Genomic DNA, 15340 nt, shown 5'->3' with positions numbered 1-15340 from the left:
CCAGTCCACTTCGCCAGAAATTTCTTACTTATATGCAACAACTCAAAAGAAGCTCATAAAAACTAGAGCAAAGTTGATTTTACTGTTTAGCTTCAAGAACATGAAGTGTCACATAACTTAAAGTAGTATCATTGTAACTTCAAATCTCTGAGCTCCAAGGATTCCATTTCCCTCTCTCATGTTCTCAAATATGTTTTTTTCACTGTTATTTTAATTGTTTGAAATATGTGAAATTCCCACTATTTCCTCTGAAAGCTCTTACAAAACCATTGTCAGATTTCTCACTTTACTGTACTTTCTCTTAAGCTGTGTTACTCTTAGGGAAGCACTGGTGCTCACATCTGTGCACTGCACAAGGCTGCCTTCACCTGCTCTGCTAAACCAACTCCAAGACAAGTTCAAGTAGTTACTAGCAAATCTTCATGCCAGGAAATCTTTAAAGAATAAAAATAAAGAAAAGGAGGGGCAGGGAAGAGACAAAACCCAAACAGCGAAGAAGTCCAGGTGTTAAGGAAAACAGAAGTGATTCAGAAGTGTCCAATTATAGTGCTAACAGTTAAGACTGGTTGCCTCTGTCTTCCCATTTGTCTTGAAGTTCCACAAGTAAAACTCTATTCAGCCAATTATAATATACTCCTGAGTGAGAACTGTTGGTAGTTCCTATTCAACATCCATGAACAGAGAGAACTGACTAGTGTTCTCTGTCCCCTCGGGACAGTCCTAGAAGATACGATATCTCCAATGTGCAAGTCAGGCTCCAAGAGGTGGAGAAACCTGCTGTGGTCATACTGCTGTAGTAACAGAGCCAAAGACTAGATAGACCCTTCTGCCACCTCTTGCTGAAATAACCTAATGCTGAATTCCATTCAGTACGTAGCCAAGAGGGAAATCTTTCCACCAAAGATTTGTCTTCCAGCTCGGTCTCCTAGCCAAAGGAAAACGGCATATTACAGACAATGCCTCCTCACGAAGGGCAGTGCATTGACTGCTGGGGTGACTTCCAGCTCTGGGAGCAAATGTTCCTCTGAGGACCCACCTGGGGACTTGACAAGGCAAATGCTCAACAACTACAAACTGCTTAGCAGACAGAGAGAAGGCTGAGTTGGAGAGATGTAGGACAAAATGGTAAAATCAGCAGACACAAAGGATTCAGAAAAGAACGCTGCTGCTGCTGCTAAGTCACTTCAGTGGTATCCGACTCTGGGCGACCCCATAGACGGCAGCCCACCAGGCTTTCCCGTCCCTGGGATTCTCCAGGGAAGAACACTAGAGTGGGATGCCATTTCCTTCTCCAATGCGTGAAAGTGAAAAGGGAAAGTGAAGTCACTCAGTCATGTCTGACTCGTAGTGGCCCCATGGACTGCAGCCTACCAGGCTCCTCTGTCCATGGGATTTTCCAGGCACGAGTACTGGAGTGGGCTGTCATTGCCTTCTCCGGGAAAGAACACTAATGGCATTTTATAAAACACTGTTTATATTTTAAGCCTGATGCACTGTGAGGTTGATGCACAAATATAAGATCCTGGGCTCAAGCTACAAGGAGTGAATTTTTACACACAAGTATCAAGTACTTAGGTTATAAACTAAAACTAAATAAAACTAGCCTTTAAAAGGTCAGCAATGAGAGTCTGTAATAAATTGAAATTACGTCTAAATGGCTTCATAGTGAAGTATATGTGCTTGTGTATATTTACATTCTCCCAGTCACAGCTAGTGCAAGGGGAACCCACAGACACTCTAACACCCCCAAATTTTTATTTTCATTATTACATTTGTATCTGTACACAACTCCATATATATACTTACCCTACAGTTCTCCTGGACTCCCCATTTCTTCTTCGGCAAAGAGGGACATGTGAATTAATTTTAGTTTATATTTAATTTAGATTCCTCTCCTATTAGTCCTGACTAGACCTCTACCTAAGTAAGAGGAGACAGGAATTGATAAATTCAACTCTTCTTTCAAGAAACCAGACCCTCACCCATCACCTCAAGTGACAATTAGCAGTTTTTTCTGCCATACATTATATGAGAAGAACTAATAAGGCAAAGGAATCGAGGGCAGGCTTTTCCCTTCACGATCCTGTCTGAAGCTTAAAAGAAAGTCTGAACACTAATGAATTCTGAATTCATGTCAGCTCAATAGAGAGCAAAGTCTTTTATCTTCACCTGGAAGAGGAATGAAAGAAGAGCCCAACACTTCACCCACTTCCCCTAAAATACACTCTGCTTCAGTCCTATTCTTGGCTAAGAAAGCCTGGAGTCCATTAAAGCTGGAACAGGTCTGAGCAATCGTCTGATGTGACTATCTTATTTTAAAGAGGAGCAAATCTGAGCTCAGACAAGTGAAGCAACTCACCCAAAGTCACAAAGCCAGTCTCCGGAACCAACATCCCTGGAGTCACTGCTGCTTGAAAAAAAGAGCAAAATGAAATATGAGCTCTACTCCAAATATTAAGGATGTTTGCCCAAATTTTCTTCTCCGAGTGCTTGTGAAATTCTAAATCAACATATGAAGTAAGTGCCAACTAGAGACAAGCAATAATGAGCTCAGAAAGAAATGATCAAAGGGGACCCCACTTCCACAGAATGCTTCCTGGACAAACAAAAGGAACATACATACACACACACACACATACACACACACACACACACACACACAGAGGACACGTGCCTGCAATAGCCGGATACAGCTTCTCCCGTGGATTCCCTAAAAGAAACTCATCAGAATACTCTAACAGAGGATAACTGAATGCACATTGTATGAGAAAGAAAGTCCTAGGCCCACGATTACAACAGAACCTAGAAGGCTCAGAACCTAAGAAGGAAGACTTAATGTTTCATAGAACTATTCACAGGCAAGTTTAAAGAAACAGCAGGTTATCAGACAAAATAGCTCTGCTAGGCACTGTGATGCAGTAAGGAAAACAGGCCACTCCTTACTAGGTTTATCTGCTCTGACAGCTTCTGTCTTGGCCTGGCAGAGGTTGAGTGTCTAGAGAGTAAACATAAAGATAACCTGCAATGGCTACACACCCCCCTTCACTTGCCAAAGGTCACTAAGGATTGAGCATTTTGCTTCAGTGCCTCCACTAATCCAAAGACACGCCAATCTGCTTACTGTTCCACAACATCAGGAGGTTTGGATTTTACTTATCGAGGGATGTCGGACTCGCTTTGTCAGAACTTGGTGACTATTAGCACAAGGCTGAGTGGCCATGGTTGCAATGAATTTTTAAAAATTATTTGGTCTCAGGACACCTAGGAAAGAGGATGTGACTAACAAGATGGCGGTAACTATTGTTGGACAACGTTCCACTCTGAGAACATAAAACCCAAAGAGTGGAGCATTGAGAAATTAAATTCATGGCCTGGAAAACAAGCCAAGATTAAAAAATGTCACGTTGATACAGTAGGTGCTTTTGGAGAGAAAGGGGGAAGATGTCAGAAACTGGATTGATTGCATTTTCATAGCAATGTTGTGTGATGGAGGTGGGACGGGTCAAGTGTATCAATATCCTTTAGTGTCTTGGGGGCACACACCATATCTGTCGTCAAAACCCTGTACAATGCAAAAATCCACCATCTATGGCTCAAAATTTTCAGTCACCAGGACCAACCAAACACTCTTCTCAGAGAAGGCTTGGCAAGATCAGCTGGGTCCCATGACTTCCTTTGAGGCCACCAGGAGGCGCTGTGGACAGCAGCATGGCTGTCCAATGATGGACAACTTGCATGGATTACTGTCCTCGTGTGCCTTCTCTCCATGCAGCTTGAAAATCTCCTTCCATCTACATCTAAGCCAACATCCTTTCTAATTCTCCTCATAAGAAGAATTATTCTTTTCCTTGGATATACAAAAAAAAAGAACAGATGAATGAATGAGCTTGGTGGAACAGGTCACAAAGCTTCCTATAGACTAAATTCCAACTCATCCTACCTAGACTGAAATTGGGGAAAACTGTTGAGTGAAACACTATTCGAAGGATCACAGCAGTGCTCAGAGTTCTCGGGAGCCAGTAGTACCCTCACCCCTGATTTCTTAGAATAACATCTTCCTCCCAGACTCAAGCTGGGAAGAGATTTGTTCATAAGCCAAAATATGGGTCTCCTCAATTCACCTCATAGCTTATCAATGCTTATGGGGTCCCCTCAATTCACCTTTCTTTTAATAGAGCAATGTTTGGGTCAGTGGCTCATGCAGCACAGAAACCCCATTGTGAAAATACCCATAAGGCAAAAAAGAGGGAAGATGTAGGGCTTTTCAGGGATGAGAAGGGATAATGCTGAGAGAGAAAACAATGGACGAGATCATGTAGGAAATGGTGGAGAGAAGTCCTGGGGCTGAGTGGTTAGTTCCTCTCTTTTCATAACAGTTTGAAAAAGACGCAAAAAGCGCCCCTGCCCCAGAGGGGAGTAGACCGCCCTTTGATGCTGGGGCCAACATCTATAATGCTGACGACAGTTCTCCCTGGCCCTGTGTGCCCGCCACAGGGGTTCCTGCTCTGACCCTGTCCTCACCTCTGGGCTGACCTCCTCTTTAGTCATGGGACTGCAGGAAAAGGTTCATCTGAGGGTCAGCAAGATGGTGGCCCTCACACCCACTGAAACCTGAACCTTCTAATTGGGAGAAGGGCCTTCTTTCCCTCTCTTTTAAGAGCTAAGAGACACTTCCATATCCATTTTCTCTTTCATCTTCATAATCACCCATATTGTCACCTTTTCTTCCTCCCACCAAGAGAGAGAAAGGTCCTGTGACCTGTTCCAGAGTCTCCGCCAGAAATCAGAACGCACGTCCCACCTCCCAGCCCAGGGGACTCCATGATTCAACTTTGCTGTCTCCCGGGCTTACAGTGAAGGGGAAGAAGGTAGTCATTTTCTGGGGGACATATAATTGTTGGGTAAGACAGGACCAAGGCCTTCTTTCAGAAGAAACCCGCTGTCATTCTACAGTCCAGTCCACTGGAAAGTCTGCAGCTTTCAACCACCCAGAACATCTGTATCTTCATCTGTAAAGTAGGGACACACCCACCACCCAAATGAGACCTAGCACCAGGGAGTACCTGGTACCACCCCTCACATGTGTTAGGCACTCAATAAATCTTAGTTTCCTGCTCCAGCTCCAGAGCAAACACTGTCTTTCTAACACAGAAAAGTGGCACTGCCTTTCTTCTTAATTGTCAGGTTTGTTGTGAGGTAACCAGCAGCTGCCTTTAATTGCAGGACTGCTCTAGATGTTTTGCACAGGGAGGCTCCAGAGTTTTTGCTAGGCTTGATGGCCAGATAATGAGACTGTATTTCTCTTCACATTTCCTAAGTAGCCCAGGACCAACATCCACATGGTCACATATCTTTGCAAGTCGAGCCACAGAAAATCTGAATGTGAATCATCAAGTTTCTTTAAGAGCCCCCTGCCCAGTCTCAACTTAGAAAGACCAAATAGGACACAGGCAGGACTGTTTCTCTCAGCTCTTTTCTTTGATTCTCAAAGCAGAGAACACTGATCCATCTACCAGTCTGAGTTGTTGGGGAAACACAGACTCTTATAAGAGGTGATAACAGGAGATTGGGAAGCATCAAGTTTCAGGAACAGAGAGCCTTGATGAAAACCCCAGCTTTGTCCTTACCATGATGGAGGGGCTAGTTCTCAAAAGCTTGGCCTTCTTCTCCTCATTGGCTAAAGGAAGAGAAGAACACCTGAATCAACAGCTGTGAAGGCTGAGTTAATGTACATCCTGATATAATAATTATGAGAAAACCAAAGTATCACAGCCTGAACATCAGCAGACTCCCTGCTCTATACCCTAAACCACAGTTGTTGGATAATCTGGATAGAGGCCAGGCTCCCTTTCTGACAACCCTAACATTTGGAAACAGAGTATAAGGCGTCCTTTCAACATCCAGTCTTCAGATTAATAATACCTGTCTTCCGACAAAGCCCCAGGACTTCACCTTCATTCTTCTGGCTCTGGTAGCTGGGCAAGGATGAGGGTGGAGATTAGAGCAGAAGCAGGTAGGGTTGGGGTCAGAGAAAGAGAGATCATAGAGACTTAGAGACTGGCCACCTTGGTCCCTCTCCAAGGCCGATTCCTACTCACAGAGAGGCCCAGCTATGTCTTTGATCCTGGATTCCATGAAACAATTCAGTATGTTATAAATCCTCCATTTACACTTTAGCTTGGGTGTCCCTGGTGCTCAAACGATAAAGAATCTGCCTGCAAAGTAGGAGACCCAGGTTCAATCCCCAGGTTGGGAAGATTCCCTGGAGAAGAGAATGATAACCTACTTCAATATTCTTGCCTGGAGAATTCCATGTACAGGGGAGCCTGGCAGGCTACAGTTCATGAAGTCACAAAGACTCAGACACAGCTGAGTGACTAATACTCACTTTACTTAAAACTGGTTAAATGCCACCCAAAGGCTCAAGAGGGAATATGTGTATACATACATATGTATGTATGTATGTGTATACATACATATTTGTGTCATTGTACAGCAGAAGATAACACATTGCAATGCAATTATACTCCAATTTTTAAAAAAAAGTCTTGATCAAGACACAAATCCAGAACCCAAACCTGAACAGGGGTCACAAAATAGTCTTGTCTCCACCTCTTCCTACCTGCCCTCCTCTTTCATCAAGCCAGCAAACACCAGTAGGTTAGTCATGAAACTGCACTCTGTCAACTCTCTTCAAAAGCATGCCTCCCTCACTCCTCCCACTGCCCACAGTCATCTCAGCCTGGTCCTTCAGAGAAGTCTTACCCCCTACACACACACACACACACACACACACAGAAACCACTGCTGTCTTGGCTAATGATGCAAACAGCCTAAAGCAACTCACTGGACTTGGAAGCACAGAGTTGGCCTTTCCCTTCAAAATGATTCCCAGCCTATGTGAGCCCCTCCTGGTCTTCATGGAGCTGGAAACTACCCATAATTACCTCCATCACAGCTGAAGACTTTAGCAACAACAGGATACTTAAGTTTTGGGGGGTCTTTAAAAAAAAATACTGGACACAGCTGCAAGAATTCCTGCTCGAAGTTGTATCTGGTACATCGCACCTCAGGATGCACTTTCTATAACTTGTTGCAGCTCATGAAGAAAAGTGAGGAGAGGACACAAGAGAGGCTTCAGAAAAGCCTGGCAACAAGGACCAGGGAGATTCTGGAGAGAAGAAGTGCTAGGCAAACTCCATCTCCCTCATCTGCATGGTGACTGCCAGCCAAGTTTGCTCTCGGAGCTACGAGAAGGACCAATTAATTTATCAATCTGCACCTCTTTCTGCCATAACATATTTCCCTCTTGCCAACAAAAAATGCGTCCATTATCAGGCAGGTCCCTGTCCTCCTAAGCAGCCCATGCGGCTGTATAATTACACTTCTTTCCTTGACAACTTGCATGATTGTTTTCCTAACAGTATATTACTTCGTTAGTACTTTCCAATATACGTTATTTTTAAACTGTCACTTTTGCCCAACTCATCCCAATTCGCACTCGTCTGTTTATCATAACAATCATTAATAACTGTCAGTCCACGCCATGAATGTAACGAACTCACTCCCTCATTAGCATGTGCTAGCATTTGTTCCGGAGAGGGGGCTGATTATTTTTTACAACAGGCCAAGCCAATTACTTTAGTGAAATGGAATCACATTAATCAAAACTTAACAAGGTGGCAAATTTAAAGATATCAGATTGCAAAAGACAGCATAACTAATATGTCAGTGTCAGGGGTAGCGTGTAGGTATGCAGCAGCTGTACTAAATATATCTCTTCACAGAGGCCACATGAATTTTGACGTTTCATATGATCTGACAACTACCAAAGTGATATTATAGAAGGCAAGAGCCTGGTGCTGCACAGCTCACGATGACTTTTGTAGATTCTGGCAAGGGCAGTGTGAGCAGAGAGGGAGGAGAAGAAAACGGTGGCCATGCCTATCCAGGCTGGCAGACGGCAGTCCATCACGCCTGTCTGTGCCAAAGCATTTTCTTTTACACTTTAAATGATGATAGTCATCCATCACTGTCTGACAACTGCTTCAAAACCAGCTGCAAAACATGCAAAGCCCAGCAGTCTAAAATATGCTGACACAACCAACAGAGACACAGATAAAAAATATACATACATATATTTATTTACTTATATATTCCATAGAAAAGGTTTTGGGGGGAGGTGGAAGGGATCAAAAAGGAAAGGGGATAGGGGCAGACTACAGAACATGTAGAAGTAGAGATGGAGTAAAGAGAACACCAGGGCAGTGAAGACAGGAAAGAAAAATGAGCAAGGGAACAAAAGCCAAGAATGGAAAGGAGACAGAGAGAGACAAAGAAAGAGGGAAAGTGATGAATGGAAAAGGGGAGAGGCAGGGAAAATGGGAAGAAAGGAGACAGAATAAACACAAGTTGCTGTCAGTATTGGGAAGGCAGGAAAGCGGATGCTGCCTTATAAAGGGCTGAGTGCAACCCAGAAAAATTCCTCCAGCTCAGCCTCATCTGTTTCACTGTCTGGCGCTTTAGTCCGAGCCTTTCTTACTTCCTGCCAAGGGAAGACACTGGGTTCCACGCAGGTCTCTCCTGCCTGCCCCCACCCCACCCTTTCAATCAAGCTCTTCTACAGTCATTCGCTATGCTAGGGGCTCCTCACCACTCACAGGATCAGATCTAACCCTTCAGCAGTGGGGCACCTTCACACACTAGGCTGTTCAAAGCTTGTCATCCACACCCCACCACCCACCACCAACCCACCCTTCCTCTCTGGCCTTATCTACCTCTCAGATAGTTCAGTTCTCTGCCCTAACATTTATTAGCTGGATGACCTTAAGTTATTTGACCTCTCTGATGGTATTATTTACAGCTCAAGATCTATCTTGAACAGTCAAATAAACACACAAAAACCACCTCCAATGCTTGATGCATCAGCAGGCACCGTCGTTAACAGGGGTCCTTGGGGTGGAGACTTTGTGTTTACTCATCTTTTCAGTCAGTTCAAAGTGACTGAACCCTGGAATCGTGTGAAACTGAACTGGGGTGGAGCCCTCCTTTGCAGTTCCCATTTGTGAGGCTTCTATTCCTACCCCAGGACCTCTTTGGCCATTTACTTAATAAACCAGGGAATCGGTTGGCTGTGTACAGAGGAAAGAAGACGGCCGACATGATTTGTAGGCTTTTCATGGGTGAGCTAGCTTGGGAAGGCACCACGGTCCGATGTGATATGGCTGGATGCTTCTTCTTCTGGACCCACAACCCAACCAGCCCAGCCACAGTAACTTACTGTTACTGTTCATGCAGCCTGTTTATTTATTTACTTATTCCAAAGATGTCTAGAACCAGGTACACTGGGCTGGCAAAAGCCCCATTGTACAATGTGATTAGATTCAGTTCTATCACACAGTTCATGAAATTGTGCTATGATTCATTTTTACAACTTAAATAGCTATTTGGTTGGGTTGCCAGGTTGAACGTGATGAATGTGTATGATAAAACAGAACAAAGAGAAGGGCCAGTGCTTATAAACTGAAACATTAGTCAGTATATTAACCCCTTCTCTTCTTAATTGTCATGCCTTCCCAGGGACAGCTGCCCCATGGTCACCCTCCTTCACACCTCATGCCTGGTATCAGATCTGTACCACTGCCAGAGGTGACAATTTAACCTTCTCCCCGTGAAGAAAGTGCTTTCTCCAGAAGTTCACCATCTATTCCATCCATCCTAGTCCCTGTTTCAGGATAAGAGCGTTCCCAGGTACAACTTTCAAATCCAATCACTTCTTAGACTCCCAAGTTATATTTAGTCCTAAATCCTCTAAGTCAAACATTTAACTCATGCCCAAACTGATGTTAATCTGACCATGGCAATCCTGCTCAGATATAAGCACATGACCTAATGACCTCAAGCCATGAGAAATAAAGCTGGACTAAAAAAGAAGAGATCACTGCATAAAATTCAATTGGAAGAACTTGAAAGGCCTGCATCCCTCATCACATCAATGCCTCTCATGATGCATAAGAGTTTTAGATTGTACTAGGGCAGTTCTCTATTGAACGATAAGGCAAATTCTCTAATAAAGCCAATTGTCACTTTATAAATGATAATTTTTTAAGAATATTGGGTTTCAATTTAAAAATCATGTAATTTTGGTGATGGAAGAGGTTTTACCAATTAATTCTAACACTGAGTCACTTTTAATCATTCACAGAAGGGAAACCTAGGTATACATGACCCATGTACCAAAGATGGCTAGAACATCTCTCCTATCCAATATGTTCTTCCAGAATGTGACCTTGCTGTTTCCTCATCAAGGAGTAGACTAATCCTCCTACCCTTGGATCTGGCAGGCTGGAACTCCTTTCACTGATGGCAGCTAGGTCATAAATGTGACACAGCTTCCATCTCATTGCTGGAACACTTGCACTGGGAGCCCCGAGCTGCCACAGAGGAGATTAAGCTAACCCTCAGAGGTGGCCATATGAGAGGAAGCCAAGCCATATACAGAGGCCACATAGACGGGCTCCAATGACAAGTCCTGGGATCTTTGAATCACCCTAGCCCCAATGCCCCGACATGCACATGAATGAGCTTTCAGAGGATTCTGGTCCCAGCTTTGAGCCACCCCTGGCCCTTCAGACTTTCCAGTGGATGCTCCAGGCTTGTGGATCAGACACAACCCACTTCACTGTGTCCTCTCTAAATGTCTGACCCACAGATTCCAGGAACACAATAAAAGGGCTGTTTCAAGTCTCCATGTTTTGAGGTGATGCAGCAACCTAACAGAAAACCTGGGGAAGCAAAGGCCATAGCAGGACCAAAGCCAGGTCTGCTGATGGTAGGGTCAGTGCTGCTTCTCCTTGATCACTCTGCCACTGCAACATCTGCACAAAGCAAGATACATCTTGCATCACCACACCAACTTACTACACAATAAATAAGGCAGACACCGAGAAAAGTTTACCTAAAACTCCACCACATCCACAATGGCTAAGCAGAGGTTGCTAATGCCCTTAAAACTAGTCAAATCTCCCCAGATGACCAGCCAACAGAAAATCTACATTCTCCAGGAATAGCAGAAGCTGCATATTTTGGCATCCAAATAGGAATGTCAGAAGTCACTGACATTCATGGGCCCCGTGATTTGTTCCCAAATATAAAATTCCCTGAAAAGCAATCACTACCCCCAGATAGAGGCCCTTATATCTCCTATAAATTCCATTTTACTTTAAGCTTGGAGAGTATCAAGAATCCCCCAACCTGGTCATCTGCCATTTGAGATGGTGATTCAACTGTGGATCCTCCAGGTGGATCCAACATGAAAATGCATAGACTGAGCAGATTTAGGATTTGAGGTTGAAATTCAAATGTATGAAGACAGTGGTGAATACCTGACTCTTATTCGTCCCACATCCTTTCACATGAGGCTCCACGGAGGGGCGCATTTTCAGATTCACCCTCTTCTCTTTAAGTGAACTCAGCTACTAAGAATCTCCATTTCCTCACCACAAACCAAAAATCAAAGACCCAACAACATGGTCTTTCAAGAAGAAAGGCCCAAGATCTTCATACACACTGAGGAAACCAGATCTGAAAGAGACACGTGCACCCCAATGTTCATCACAGCACTGTTTATAATAGCCAGGACATGGAAGCAACCTAGATGCCTATCAGCAGATGAATGGATAAGGAAGCTGTGGTACATATACACCATGGAATATTACTCATCCATTAAAAAGAATTCATTTGAATCAGTTCTAATGAGATGGATGAAACTGGAGCCCATTATACAGAGTGAAGTAAGCCAGAAGGATAAAGATCATTACAGTATACTAACACATATATATGGAATTTAGAAAGATGGTAATGAGAACCCTATATGCCGGACAGAAAAAGAGACACAGATATACAGAACGGACTTTCGGACTCTGTGGGAGAAGGTGAGGGTGGGATGTTTTGAGAGAACAGCATGTATATTATCTAGGGTGAAACAGATCACCAGCCCAGGTTGGATGCATGAGACAAGTGCTTGGGCATGGTGCACTGGGAAGACCCAGAGGAATCGGGTGGAGAGGGAGGTGGGAGGGGGGATCGGGATGGGGAATATGTGTAACTCTATGGCTGATTCATGTCAATGTATGACAAAACCCACTACAATATTGTAAAGTAATTAGCCTCCAACTAATAAAAATAAATGAAAAATAAAATAAAATAAATAAAAATAAAATTAAAAAAAAAAAAAGAAAGGCCCAAGATCTCAGCCACCCCAAAGCTCAGTACATCAGGAAGTATGAATATAGTATGCTTTCTCCCCACACTTCCCATGACTATTTTCTGGATCCAATATTTATCTTTTTTATGGAGTTACTAAAATGAAGTTTTTCAAAGGCACAAAAATTAAATCACACTTAACCAATCACTTCATCAACTGTCTTTATGGAAAATAAAACCAGAACTTTAAAATAAATCTTAAAAATACATTAGCATCAACTCTCCATACATATATGTCATCATTTGTAGGAAGCCTTCCCCTGCAGATCTGAAAAGGACAGATGGCTTCCCCCAACTCCATCATCTAACCAAAAATATAGAATTTCCTGCATCTCTCTAACCTCTCAAGGGTGCACTGACCCTTTCTTTTCCCTTAGGCACTTCACCTCTTCTTCTTGATCTTAGTTTCTTTCATTCTAACACACTTCAGAGAGAAAGGGACTTGTCCAAGTTCACAGAACTCAGCAGGAACCTCAACTCAGGTCTGACTCTCAACAGACTGTTCCTTTCCCCTCTCCTTCCTTGTTGAGCTTATTGTTTGCGTTCAGCTGCCCCAAGTCTTCCCCATCCAGGCCCTCACAGTGGTCACAGCACAAAAACACCAAGGGATGCTGAGCCTGGCAGGAGGATCTCCCACCTCTGCACATCAGTGCAAAAGACCCAGGCTCTAAACTGAGAACCTCCACTCAGATACTCCAGTACCAACTGAAAGAGGAAAAAGACAGAAGTATCAATTGATGCTTTTGAACTGTGGTGTTGGAGAAGACTCTTGAGAGTTCCTTGGACTGCAAGAAGATGCAACCAGTCCATCCTAAAGGAGATCAGTCCTGGGTGTTCATTGGAAGGACTGATGTTGAAGCTGAAACTCCAATACTTTGGCCACCTGATGCAAAGAGTTGACTCATTGGAAAAGCCCCTAATGCTGGGAAGGATTGGGGGCAGGAGGAGAAGGGGACAACGATGAGATGGGTGGATGGCATCACCGACTCGATGGACATGGGTTTGGCTAGACTCCGGGAGTTGGTGATGGACAGGGAGGCCTGGTGTGCTGCGATTAATGGGGTCGCAAAGAGTCGGACACGACTGAGCAACTGAACTGAACTGAACTGATCCCTAAAATGGCTGAAAACAAAACAACAAAGCTTCCCTCTGAATTCCATGCAGCAAGTCACTCGAGGACAGAATGCATAGCTTTGCACTCCCCACATTCTCACCTTGCACCAGACATTGCATGGCCTGACCACTGTGCTAACGGAGACGCTGCAGATGTGAGAGAGGACTCTAATTTATTTCCTTCCCTGATTTATTTTCCCCCTGCACATCACTCTGGTATGACAACAATGCATAATTTGATTACACATGATATATAAAATCATTGCAGCTGTTCAGAAATACAGCAAGAGAGTTTCAGATCCACACTCGGCAACAGACACACTGTCTCACACACACACACACAGAGTCAGACTTTGTGAATCTCCTCCTAAAATCACACAGGAGAGGAGAAAATGAAAAGCCCTTCATACTAGTGACTATGTATTTACAGCATTCCCTTCACACAGGCTTTGTTGATATATTCAGAATTAAGAGGACCTCCTTTTTAAAAAAACACCACCCAGAGAAGGCATAACGGTAGCAGACAGCATTTGGGGGTGAAATGACAACAGGGCAACAGAAAAATGAGTGTGTGTGCTGTTGAACTTTACTTGACGATGCTGCTGTGAACCTGGGTGTATTTAATTCCCCTTTAAACGCCACGTAAAAGTTTCTCTCCCGCCTGCTCACTCTGTGGGCTACATACCGTGCCTGAGATTAATCCCTCAGGAGTTTTTTATTTCCTATTCTGCCTATCTTTCATCTTCACCCCAGACTAAGCAGATGGATGTGAATTCAAAGTTTTCTGATCTTTAGCACAAGTTATGGAGGGTTATCTTTGGCTGTATATCTTTCCGCTGGCAGTGCTCCCTTGGTGATGAAGGATTAACCACCCCAGCTGTCTCTTCCCAGAATGATGCAGTGCCGTGCTCCTCGACACGACAGCATCACTTAATCTTAATGTCCGCTCTCCGAGCGCAGCCGCGCAGGACAAAGCCAATCAACATCAGATGCCACCAAGATGGACCTACTGCTTGGCCCTGGAGTCTCTCACCCTCTCACTCCTATTAATCAACATCATCCAACCCAATCCCAGAGTTCACTTCTCTTAAACCACAGTTAGACTAAGCTAGGGTCCATGTTAACCATCTGAAGCACGTGGTGGGAGGGGGGCGGTGGGCGACAATCAGACGCCTCAGGAGCACAGCACGCCAAGCCACGCCACTGAGACAGACTGTCCTTTTTCTCCGCTCAGCCTCGATCCAACGCCAACATTGGTTCTGGAGCATTCAACACCTCTTCCCACGCTGAAACTCACCCGCATGGCATCACAGAGATCATCTTGGATGCATCCTCACCTGCCTTTCAGAACCCCAAAAGAAACTGAAGAAAGACATGTCCCATTCACAATCCAACTGTATCAGTTCCCCTTCTCTGAATCTCCACCCCTTTCAACAGCTGACATGGGCAAAACTGGGTCTAGTATTTACTTCTTTTTGCCTAAATACACTGAGTCTACCACAGATGGCAAAAATGGAAACCCCGACACTACCCTGCCCCCAAAAATGCCCTACTTGTGTGATGGGTACATACACAAATACATTAAATCCTAAATCCTCCCTCCTTTTCCTTTTCTGAGTTGATGTATCACAGGTAGGGAAAGCAGAATGGTACTCTCAGGTTTTACTCTGGCTCCAAGCAATTAGAGTAATGCACCTCCTTTTTCTTTCTCAAGGAAGGGAACAAAAAAGTCAGCCCAGATCTCAAAGGCAAATGTAATAAAACAGTAAATTATTGCTAGAGTTTACTAAACAAATGCAACCTAGTTAAATTTGGAAAAATCTTCACTTTTGCTTACATTTGCAATTTTACTGCTGAACTACTGGTATTTCTTACTTATGCAACATTAAAATGTATAAGAAATCCTCTTGTGTGCTATATCCAGCAACTACTCTTGATTTATAATACCCAATTTAGGGGGGAA

General features: G+C 43.9%; 1 protein-coding gene across 2 annotated transcripts in view; it reads right to left on the bottom strand.

Moving 5' to 3' along the window:
• Positions 1-15340, bottom strand: part of LRMDA (leucine rich melanocyte differentiation associated) — a 1125542-nt gene that overhangs the window by 908661 nt on the left and 201541 nt on the right. The window contains exon 3 of one of the 2 annotated variants that reach the window (XM_043925316.1): positions 2360-2407. The exons of the other annotated variant lie outside the window; for it this stretch is intronic. Within the exon in view, the coding sequence (XP_043781251.1) occupies positions 2360-2407 (48 nt within the window). The remainder of the gene's footprint in view (positions 1-2359; positions 2408-15340) is intronic. 2 annotated transcript variants of the gene reach the window in all.

Source organism: Cervus elaphus, chromosome 15 (genome assembly GCF_910594005.1).
Source record: "Cervus elaphus chromosome 15, mCerEla1.1, whole genome shotgun sequence".
NCBI classification, from domain to species: Eukaryota; Metazoa; Chordata; class Mammalia; order Artiodactyla; family Cervidae; genus Cervus; species Cervus elaphus.
This window is presented reverse-complemented; position numbering and strand designations above follow the sequence as displayed.